The sequence below is a fragment of the Erpetoichthys calabaricus genome, chromosome 15, assembly GCF_900747795.2.
Source record: "Erpetoichthys calabaricus chromosome 15, fErpCal1.3, whole genome shotgun sequence".
Classification (NCBI taxonomy): domain Eukaryota; kingdom Metazoa; phylum Chordata; class Cladistia; order Polypteriformes; family Polypteridae; genus Erpetoichthys; species Erpetoichthys calabaricus.
In genome coordinates, this window is record NC_041408.2 from 90241111 (window position 1) to 90253219 (window position 12109).

Genomic DNA, 12109 nt, shown 5'->3' on the forward strand with positions numbered 1-12109 from the left:
GAATCCGGGGGCACCGCTACACTCCAGGGGAGCTGCCATCTAGCGTTTTGGGGGAGGCAGTGTCGGCAAGTAGCTGCCTTGCCCCATCCTTCCATTTCAGGGGTGTCCCGGCCGGGTTGAGCTGCCGGCCGTCCATCATAAAAGTTATATGAAATGAAAAGCAATTAAGATTAGGCAATAATATTAAAAAATAAGTAACAAAACAAGATAAGGTCGGATGGCCGGGAGGACAGAGGAAACATAAAAATTCCAGGTAGGCTGGAGAAAAAAACAAAATCTGCAGGGGTTCCAGGGCCAAAAAGACCACCCAGTCCCCCTTGGGTATTCTACCTAACATAAACGCTTCTAAATCAGTCCTCTTAGTTTTCTTGCTCCACATGGCGAAGTTGGTCTTGTGGACAGCTGGGAACACCCATCTTCATTCCATCATTTCAGGGGATTTCATGGTGCCTTGATTAGGTGGTGGTGGCACAGATCACTACCACAGAAGGACCGGCAAATGTAGCAGAGATTAGCAAAGTTTAGTACAGATTGTGGACCCTTGAAGAATATGATAATTCTATACACATGCAGTCAACGTAGCCACGAAAAAGCTAAATTAAAAAAACGGGTTTTGGCAGTTTTTTAAAATGTTCCACAACACTAGCCTGGTAAATTTCTATTGGTAAAGTATTCCAGATTTTAGACGCATAACAGCAAAAGGCGACTCGCCACTTCTTTAAAGCTTGGCTCTTGGAATTATAAGCAGATCACCATTAGAAGATTTAAGGTTACAACTTGGAGGATAGGGGGACAGGCATTCCAGAATATAGGATGGAGTGAGATTATTTAAGGCTTTACAAACCATTAGTAGTATTTTAAAGTGACACGGGTAGCCAGTGTAACGACGCTATGACTGGTGTAATGTGCTCAAATTGTCTATCTAGTTAAGATTCTGGCTGCTGCATTCTGGACTAATTGCAATCGCTTGATGTCATTCTTGTTGGCACCCTGCCTGGGATTGGTTCCTGCCTTGTGCCCTGTGTTGGCTGGGATTGGCTCCAGCAGACCCCCGTGACCCTGTGTTTGGATTCAGCAGGTTGGATAATGGATGGATGGATTGATGTCATACTTAGGTAGTCCTGTTATGAGTGCATTACAGTAATCTAGTCGACTGAAGTAACCGATCTACAGTTAACTTTACAATGTCAAAAATTAGTTAGAGTGTTCAAAAAAAGCATTTAAGCATAAATTATATACCTGGAGGTAATTATGGAAGCTAACTGAGCAAAGCTGGGATTTTGGGTACATGCAGTTTTTTTTTTTTTAATTATATTTTCAGACCACCAGAGTGAACATTGGGGTGAGCCGAGTTAATAGGTCTTCAGCCATTTTGAAATGATGTTGGTGGTCCACCAGACTTTCTCTTTCTCCAGTCTAATGAGGCAGACAGAGAAAAAGTCAGCAGTGGTGTCACACTCAATTCTTTCCCCGCATTTGCGCAGCACAACACTGTTTAATTCGTCCTATGCTGACCAGGTTAAATACAGTTGTATGTAATAAAAGCAGCAGCACTACTGTACTGAATTTAATAGTATTGTTAAGTATGGAATGAGAAAACACGCATAAAGCTGAAGGAGTATCGGGGTCTCAGATGGGTTGACTTACAGATTAGTTATGGTGTCTTTCAGTCAGTCAATGTGAACTTTTAAATTTTTAGCTGAACAAAATTTGTAAATGAACAAACAAACACGACTCATTTAAAATTGCATTTGCTTGATCACTTAGGTTACGGGACTTGGAAGGAATCAGCAAATCGCTGAGGTACTACAAAGACACTTATTTTGCCCTGAATGACTGGATAAAAGAAATGGAGGCCACCCAGTTACGAATGCAAGAGAACCAACCGGAAGACAGCAAGGCCCTGGCAGAACTTCTGAATCAACAAAAGGTAGGAAAACGCACTCTGGGAGCAGAACACGGAATTGTTTGGAGACTTGTTAACAAATAGAAAAACAGAATTTTTGTCACTGTTGTTAATTATTGCTAAACATCCTTTGACAATTATGAAGAACACAAAATGGTCACCAAGTCAGGCCAAAACATGTGTCATCAAAAATAACTATTGTTGATTGGCAAAATTCACCAAAGTGTTTTTCACAATGAATTTGCTGGGTTGGTTAGTGAGTTTGTTCACCAAATTTTTCCCCAACATTCACCATGTGGCTGGCTTAGATGAAATTTTTTTTCCAGCACCCCGTGATGCTTGGAAAGGACAGCCTGTTATCACGGAGCAGCCATGTTGGGTGGGGATGCCATTACCTGGTCAGTGTCACCTGCCTGATTTGTGTTGCTCATGTGCAGAAATTTCAAACATGTGCACTGTTATCGGACTCCACTTCACACTTTACGGCACTGCCTGATCTGCTTTGCATATGTTTGAATAATTTACAGTTGTAACAAAATACACAGAAGACAGAAAAAGGTTTGGGGCACCAGCTGATGCTCCCCATATAGTATTATCATAGAGTTTGCAAATATAAGCCAAGGCGTCTTTCCAGACACAAGTCCATCAATTGGCTAACTCGCTGTTGGAGGAGGTGGAGTTTATAATGCTTCCTCTGTGGAAGAGGTGGGACTTTGAGGCGGCACCGGAAGTGACATCACAAATCCTTGACATTCAAGGCTTCTAGTCTGCAGACGAAGAAGAACAGGATGTGAATAATAGTGCCCTCTCCTGACTTGGAGTGTAATAACCGAACACACACGTGCATGACACAGTGTATACACACATGCATGATGTCACTACCTGGTTTGTATTCTAGCCAGATTTGTACCCTTCAGGTATTAAAAAAAAAACTCAACAGTATTTTTATTGGAGGGGTACAAAGCTGACCATAATCAGAATATTACAAAAACTAGCTGTGTTACCCGTCTGAGACACGTTGAAATCTAAATAATCGAAGCAGACCTCAGCGTTAATGTTTGCAATGCACTTTGCAATGCATATGTCTATGGTATGTGCCATTTGGTATGGCATTCATAAAAGCAGTGTTAATGTGTGTGATGCGGCATCTGTTGGAATGACAAATGCAATTCATGTGTCTCTGTAATATGGCATTTGGTATGGGATTCATTAAAGCAAAGTTAATGTTTGTTATGCGCCATCTTTTGGAATGACAGAGCTGGAATTACTAGATGGACACACAGATACACTTATCCTGTTATTAAGGTGGATACTTTGTTGTTCTGCATAGGTTCACTGTATGTTGTGTCTTCACTGCTGGATTAAGCCTGTTATGCTCCTGGCTATGTCATGCAGATGGGTTAGTGACAGCCCAAGCCCCTGAATATATAATGCTGATCCCTTACACCATAACTTCTGTGTATGTTAGTCAGTTGTAGTGATAGGATCTCGGGGAATGCAGAGAGAGATGAAGGGCATGGTGGTGTACTTGTGCCCCACAGCTCAGATCACGTTTTTTTAGCCTTAATAATTGGTCCAACATTGTCGACAGACACTTCCCTAGCCCTCAGGAACACTTTAAGGACCATTGTGTCATTATAATCTACTGAGAACTAGTTCACCTTCTCCTTTTGCATTAACTTCATTGCTTTTTAGCTGAGTTGGCTGATTTTCACAAACATTTCTGTGCTTTTGCCGAACTCGAGGCAAAGTGAATTCAGCGGGTTTCACTCATCACAAAGATGTGTCATTGTGTGGTATATGGGAGACCACACCATGTCAACAATGATTCCGAGGTGCAGATCTGAAATCTCAATTACTGGGCCATCCAGAATCCCCTTGTCCCAACTGCCATTACCTTAGGTAAATGCACCGAAACCCCAACAAACTTTCTCTCACTCTTTGTCTCTTTCCAGAATCTTCTCCCAATGGACTTTTGTCCTTGTCGTTTCACTGCTCTGTCCCTTTAGCAGCTTATAGACATGGCTTCTTTGAAGTGCTGTTTGCCTTCCACTGGAAAGCTGTACACTGCTACGATGGACCTTGGCATGGTACAAAATACACACTTAATGTTCTCTTTCTTTTTTATTAGGTTCTAGTTTCAGAAATTGAGGTCAAGCAAAGTAAAATTGATGAATGTCAGAAATATTCAGAGCAGTATTCAGCAGCAGTCAAGGTAAGAATTACAAGCATTTAAGGAAGAGAGCTGATTTTACACACTACTTATGTCACTGATGGCTTTATAATATTCCTTTGCAGGACTATGAACTCCAGCTTATGACCTACAGAGCCATGGTGGATTCTCAACACAAGTCTCCGGTGAAACGGCGCAGGATGCAGAGCTCGTCAGACATGATTATCCAGGAGGTAGGGTGCAACGCAATGAGTGTGAAGCAAAAGAGGAAATGTCCAGGGCAGTCTGGGAGACTTGGGGAATCTGCTGTTCATCAGCAAACAGAGAACTTCTTTGGTCTCAGTCCAATACGTGTTGTCCATGGAGATGGGAATAACTATGGGTGGACGAGGGAAAGTGTTGTCTGTCCACCCAATAAAAATCACTAAAATTAGCCCAAGATGTTTAAATGGCCACCACAACATGACACCCTAGTAACATCTCTGTTCAATAATTATAGATCCGTTCCTACATGAATTTAAGATGCAGCACCAGGTGAACATTAACACACAAACACATATACACACTGGCTCATCTTCCAGGGCCGCTTCATGGCTTGTGCCCAGTGTGGTCGGGAGAGGCTTAGGCTACCCACAACCTTAAACTCAAATCCAGCGGGTTTCACAAGAGTTTTGTACGATAAGGTACATACTGTACTCGTTCTGTTTGTGTGCGTGTGTGTAATATGGCAGCTTCACACTGGCATGCAACACATCACGTATTATAGCCATGGCTGGCTCAAGGGTTCATTGCGTCCCAAAAAGAGACATCCAAGAAAGAGCCCCCCCTTCGAGATTTGCGTGGCTGGATCCAAAACTGAAATCGATGAAGGGTAGGGCATAGGTCAACCTAGGTGATCACACCCTGGCAATTGCATATGAAATCAATGGAGATTGGCACCCTTTCCGAACATATATTTAATCAACGCGTGAGGTAGGGTGGTCACACATGGTTTCATATACACTCAATGAGCCCCCTGGGGGATGATTGCATATAAAACAACGTTTTGCCGCCCACGCCCCCCCCCCCCCCCCACATCCCACTCCCAGGTGTGGTACCTCAAGTCCAGTGCCTACTCAGCCTGTCCATAATCGGGCCCTAATTTTAGTGCTGCTCAGTATATACTCTGCATGCCCATACATTTTATGCCATATGAAACTTGCATTTTTTTCATATGATTGGTTAACAAGGAATTTACTGCCGCATCAAATCTTAATTCTGCTCCAGCTATTTGATCAAGAAGCTGTGGGGTCACACAGAAGAAAAATATTACCCGAGCTACAGCACATGAAGATCTAGACGTATTTTGTTAATTGAGAAGTGTCACTGATGCATTTCCAGTATTCAGTGTTAAAACAAGTAATCATGCGCAGTCAAACAGAAATTCACGGGAGGAACCAGTGCAGACCCTGGTGCTGTGACACTCCTGATCAATGCACACACAGAGCCCGAGGGACATGCACCCCAAGAATAATGTAAACGGTGTCCCTTGGTGTCCATGGCTGTGCAAAAAGTACAATAAGACATCTAGGACCAGAGGGGCAGGGGTCCCCTTCAGTGCCTGGAACACGTGCCCCTTGAATCACATAAATGGTGCCCATCAGTGTAACGACCACACACCCTTGAGTTTCATGAACACCACCCCTAGTGGATGTCACCCTAATGTCACCTATTGGATCGACTGACTCTGTGCCGTGAGTCAGGAATCACAGCTACCACTCTGATGACGTTGAAACATCTGCACCAAACGTAATAAACTTTAACTTGTTTGAAATTAAACATATGCCTATAACGTGTTCACTTCTTACTTCCCTTCAAGCTACTCACGTGCTTAATCTCTTCATCAGTTGCTGTCTCAAGACCACTGGAGCACTCGTGCACACAATGATAACAGCAGCAGTAGGAAAGATATTGAGAAATAACACAGTCATTATCGCATAATAATGTAATACATTTGGGGTGGACTAGTGGCGCATTGGAGACCGGGGTTCATGTCAAGTGTCCTCCTTATGTGGAGTTTGCTTGTTCTCCCCATGTCTGTATGAGTTTCCTCAGGGTGCTCTGGTTTCCTCCCACAGTCCAAAGACACACAGGTTAGGTGGACTGGTGACCCTAAATTGGCCCTTAGTGTGTGTGTGTGTGTGTGTGTTCACCCTGTGATGGACTGGCACCCTGTCCATGGATTGTTCCTTGTCTTGCACCCTATTGCTTGCTGGGATAGGTTCCTGTAAAACTGCTCAGTGTTAAGTGGGCTTTGAAGATGTTATGGCAATACGTTTGTAAAATAACAAAATAACATATATTTTTGAGTGTCAGGAATAAGCATCCATAGAATCCAGCAGATAATTTGTCACATGTTTTGTCTTCCTTTTTAGTTCATGGACCTTCGGACTCGTTACACGGCACTGGTGACACTCATGACTCAGTATGTCAAGTTTGCTAGTGAAACCTTGAAGAGGACAGAAGAGGAAGAGGTAGGAACGTTACATAACGTGAGCTGGGGCACCACCATTTGGGCTTTCTGGTCATGAACAGAATATTGCAGCTATATTTGTATCATTATAAGGTCACATACACACACACACACACACACATATATATATATATATATATATATATATATATATATATATATATATATATATATATATATATATATATATATATATACACAGTATATGTATATGTATGCATGTAAATATGTATGTCACTTTAAATTTGGCTTTTAATTCTTTGAGGTGGTTTGTCCAAAGTCGTAAAACACCTGACAGATGTCCTCATGGGTGATTTAACTCTAGTGTCATCACCCTGATTATTTAGAATATAAGAAGTGATTCAATAAGTTGCACTTTGAAGGAAATACAAGTTCGAAACCAGAGAATACTAAGAGCATTATAACAAGCAGTTATCTGATCTTTAAATCTGAGTTGTGATCTGGTTGGACCAATATAAAGGAAACGAAGGTCAGATTTCTACAGTGAGATGGTGAGAGGAATGGGATTGTGATATGTGGACGCCATCGAGACTGGCAGCAGAGTGGATGCCTGTGAGTGTTAACCGAATTACATGAGAAAAGCATCTGGATTTGTACAAATGTTCAATGTCAGTGTTGTAAAAGAGTAGACAGGAGTCAAGAAAAGATTGAGGGTACCAGCCGGTGATCCCCATGTAATTAGAGGGATGAAACAGGTTTGTGTGACGCATGAGCGAAAGAAGACATCTTCACAGACGTGAGTCCAGAAGCTGACTGACTCTCTGTGAAGGCCAGGCTGGAGTTTATGTTACTTCAGCTGGCCTTATAAGGCGGGCTAGGAGGAGGAGTCAGAAGTGACCTCATGGATCCTTGGCATTCAGTGCTTCTGGTGTGTAGATGGAAGAGAGCAGGATGTATAAATAACAGCATCCCCTCTCCACACACAAGTCCTCTGAATGCCTCCTAGTATGTAACAGTAGATTGACTGAGAATCATGTCCTACTTATTGCATCAGCTTCAGCACGAGTGGGTAATTCCTTCTGTGTATTCTGGTTATGCAGGGAATGACAATTCCACAAAATAAATGTTGGAGCGCTAAGCCGGCCAACCCCGTTTACTTTGAAAGTTATTTAAATACTAAAGGGCACTCGATGGTGCAGTTAGCAATAATGACTTAACAAAGGTAAACTCTCCTGGGCTCACAAACACAAGGTGTCTTTCCCCACTCTCACTGTCGGGCTATGGAGCTCCATCTTGTGGGTCGCTCAGAACCTCCTTCATGGCTGGCTCTGAATTTATGGACCGGTGACAGAAAGGGGAGGGGTCATTTGCCCTCGCCGTGCGTCTTCTCAGCACTGTGGAGGAAAAAAGGAGAGGACATGATTAGCACCAGCACCCCCTCTCATCCCGGAGGGTTATTACATACCTCAGACGAGTCCTGAAAATGATCCTCTGATGTGCATCTTGATTTTTACCTCAAGCTGAGCATTGTGTTAGAAAGTTTAACCTAAAAAGAAGTCATGCCTCAAAGAATTAAATATTTTGTATTTTTATGTTTTAAAATAGTTTTTTTTTACCTGGGATACCTGGGAAAAGATACATTTTCTGTTTGCTCCTTGTCTTTGGGGTGTGGTGTGCTTGTCTGGCAAGTGCCATTGTACTCACTACTGATGCTTGAGCACTCAGAACTAACAGCATGAATAGCGTCCTCAGCTTCCTCTTCCTTTCATTGCCATTTATTGGTTGATTTGTGCCTTTTGTTCCTATTTAAGTTTCAAAGAATTACAACTGTTAGAAGAAATGCAGGTCGGTGGTAAAATGAAATGTGCTGGTTTGTGAAGAAATGATATGCACATTATACAAAGTGGTCTAAGTAACCATTTAAATGGCTCCCAGTGTGATCTATCACTCAATTATGTTTTCCATGGTGCAGATTATATTTTCTGCAGGGATTCATTTTCTGTAATTTTTTTTCCTTCAAAAAGGCTGCCTATACTATATGTGTTTTATTAATAGCTTATGAACGTCTAATAGATCATTTTACTGAAATGTTAATTCATACACTTTAAGCAAATTTGTAAATGTGGTATTTATTATGGACAAAAGTGATGTGCTAAAATATGTGAGGTCATCGTTCGCATTGCAGATGTACCACCTGCAAGAAAATTAGCCAGTTAGTCTGAAAATAAAAGAGTGAAGAGCAGGAGGAAGAATAAAGTCAAAGAGGACAGTGAGGGCCAGAAGCCGGAAACACCAGAGCCAATTTATAACCCCAAAATTGAAGTCAGGAGGCAGTAATCAGAAATTTACAGAAAGCAAATTGCTAATTTCTGTGTAATCTCTGAGACTTGCGGAAAGACACGGAGGAATCTCACATAAAGTATTTTTTACCCAGCTATTAAAATCACAAAAACAGAAGCAAAGAGTCGAGAAAGGTAAAAGATAGTTGTAGCAAAACAGAAAACACTCACCAACTACCAAGCACATGCAATGTACGGCAGAGGGACTGCAATTCCCATGAGCCTTTTATAAGGCTGGGAGCAGTCAATCAAGGGAGATAAACAGGTGACCTCGCCTCTTAGGGGACCACCAACAAAACACAAAGCACAGTAAAACCTGACAAACAAAAAACATCATTCATAAATACTACATTTGAGTAATAAATGATTGGTTCAACAGCCAGATTTTAGAACCAGCTTTGTGATCTGTAGAGATTTCATGAGTTAATAAATGTAAGGTATTTCTATACTTCTCGTCTTTTCTATGCTCTTTGTGCTAAATAAAAATGCACAGAAATCTAAAATTTTAGCACTCGTTTTTGTCATCTGAGAAAATAAAAAATTATTCAAGTGAAATGTTAATTTTAATTATTTCCAACATTTTGCAGTTAATTATCTGTTATACATTACTAAGCTATTAATAAAGGATGCATAATCGACCTCCAACATATCATCGATTTTTCCTCTCGTTTTTTTTAACGTATCCAATGTCCTGTACTGACTTGTGTGAGTAACGTTTGCTGTTGTATCCAGTATTCGTCTGAGGATGGGGATTTCTACATGGAGTTGCTTTATGGGGAAGCAGAGGATGAGTTTTTGTACACTGGACTCGAAATGAAGAACACCATGAGGGCTTTGCTGCCTCCTGACACACTCAACAACAACAGAGATGCAGATCTTGAATCTGCTGAAGATTATTCTTTGACACAAAGAAAAGATGAACCTGAGTTTGCTCCCCTGGTGGGAAACTCGTCTGCTGAAGAACATGCAAAAGGTCAATTTTCAGGGAATTCGAAAACAGTTGCAGAGGATCATTGTGTGCATCACAGATAAGTAACACAGGCCTACAGAACCTCCAGGAAGTCTATGCTTCAGAAAGCAGTCGAGCAAACTTGAATTTTCAAGCGTGTGATGCACACAGACAGTTAGGCAGAATGTTCGAAGATGTAGGTGGCAATATCGATTCTCCCAAAGGTGAGGGTACGTCCCTAACACTTGAAAAGGAGCCAAATTTTGGTATGTATAAGAGTCTGTGCGGTGATTCTGAGGAGACATGGGGACGATTTTCTATTACGTCACCTATAGGTAAAGAGAGCATTATGGATCTGGATGCCATTTTGCAGATCATTGAAGATGGAGATGAGCTGAACGCCTATCAGGAAATGCTAATCAGCAGAGAGCAGATGAAGAGAGACAGAGTCATTCAGGAAAGGCTACAGATAGTTTTAGACAGAATGGAAGATTGCTACTTTTCTTCCGATCCCTGCAGCGACACAGAAGAGAGATGGTTCCACCCGAATCTCAAGAAGGACAGCACGATACTAGGTTGTGAACCTTTACCTGGATTAGAAATAACGTATGATGAATACCTAATGATAGGCTCTTCGTTGTTTGGTTTTCCTCTTGAGACCATCCCCGAAGAAATTCTAGAGTCAGAATTTCAGCAGACCTCATTACAGAGTAGCAAGAAGTCTTTCTGTGTCAAGCAGGTACCAAAAGCTGAAACGTACAATGCAGAAAATACTCCACATCTCATAGACGAAACTCAGTTGCTGGTCGAAGCGACATCTCTTAAATCAGTTGAAACCACACCTGGTTACCATCATAGAGCCATTAACAGCGACTCAATGGCCGGTGGCATCCAAGAAGAGAAAATGTTATGGTGGCCAAATGGTGCGGTTGTGGAGGAAGACCTGGTTGAGGAGAACGTTGTTACTATACCTTTTGGCTTGCAAGCATTTACAGAACAACAAAGTTCCGGATTCAGCTGCTCCATAAAAGATCATGAAGAGGTACCTATGTGTGTTCATTGGTGTCACCAATCTTTAAATTTCTACTTCTCGACACCTGGTGGTTTTGCTTTATGGGTAATTTAAACTTTTGTTTTCCCTAACGTGTGTAATCTCTGGAATAAAACAAAAAGGTAAGTGGTGTCACAGACTGAGTAATATAGAGAAAGGTGGATGCCACTGGGCAATTGAAATTGGGAGCTGAATATTGTTGTTCTGTTTTCGAAACTGTTCAGCAAAGATGCTGATAAATTTATGTAATTTCTTTATGAACTTCAATAATTGATGAAACAGTTAATTGAAGAGAATAGGCAGTCCCACCTCAACTGCCAGAGGCCCAAAGTGCAGAAAAGCTAGGCTGGCAATGGTGAGATGGCATTGATTTATCACTCAGTCTGTTGGATGGTTGGGTACCAAAGATTTACTTTGGGGTTATTGGGAGTTTTGTGCATGGGATTCTTATTTCAGAACTGTGGAGTTATAAAGTTGATTGATTTGTGTTACAATAACCATATCTCTTCTCTTCCAGTCACTTTTGAAGGAAACCTCTCAGCCCTGAAAATGCATGGTAGACATTGTAAAAAATGTGTGGGATTGGAAAGGGAGGCCGGAAAGGTTTGGGAAAATAGAATTGAACTTAAACGTCCACAGTAAGCAGAAAAAACGGAGCTCTAGAGTACCTTTGTTATTTTGATCCTTGTTAACCTCTTATCTAATAATGCTGCATTGTTATAATTTGATTGTACAGAATTATGAAATACGGTGGAGATCTGTGAATTTACATAAGAAACTGAATGTTTTATTGGTATTTTATTTCCCTCTTGAGCTAAATTCTTCACCGTCTCTCTGCTTCTGTTGCTTCGTTTGAAATACAAAAGACGTCAGATTGTCTTTTGTTTGGTGACGGTGACTTTCTTAACATTTTTCCATTAGTGAGCTTTAGCTTGGCTGATGGTGGAGGCCACCTCTTTGAGGCTATGCTGCTTTTTCATGTAAGTATGATTGACGTTTCAGGTGCCATCAACATCCAAACCAATTTGCATATCAACTTCAAGGTAACAGTAACTCAATTTACAGTAAGGATGGAGCTTTGCATATGAAGGAAAAACACAGGGGTGGATCTACCATTGGGGTGTTCTGGGTATGTGCCCAGTCATGGGACCGCGTGATGGGGTACCACCACCATCTATCTGTTAAGGAGCTGGAGTCATTAACTCATCCAGGGCCCTC

At 41.6% G+C, this 12109-nt stretch overlaps 1 protein-coding gene across 1 annotated transcript in view; it reads left to right on the top strand.

The window, feature by feature from the left end:
- The window catches only part of dst (dystonin), a 565996-nt gene that overhangs the window by 279786 nt on the left and 274101 nt on the right, over positions 1–12109 (top strand). Inside the window, exons 32-35 of the mRNA XM_051919257.1 lie at positions 1768–1930; positions 4038–4121; positions 4205–4312; positions 6494–6592. Of these exons, the coding sequence (XP_051775217.1) occupies positions 1768–1930; positions 4038–4121; positions 4205–4312; positions 6494–6592 (454 nt within the window). The remainder of the gene's footprint in view (positions 1–1767; positions 1931–4037; positions 4122–4204; positions 4313–6493; positions 6593–12109) is intronic.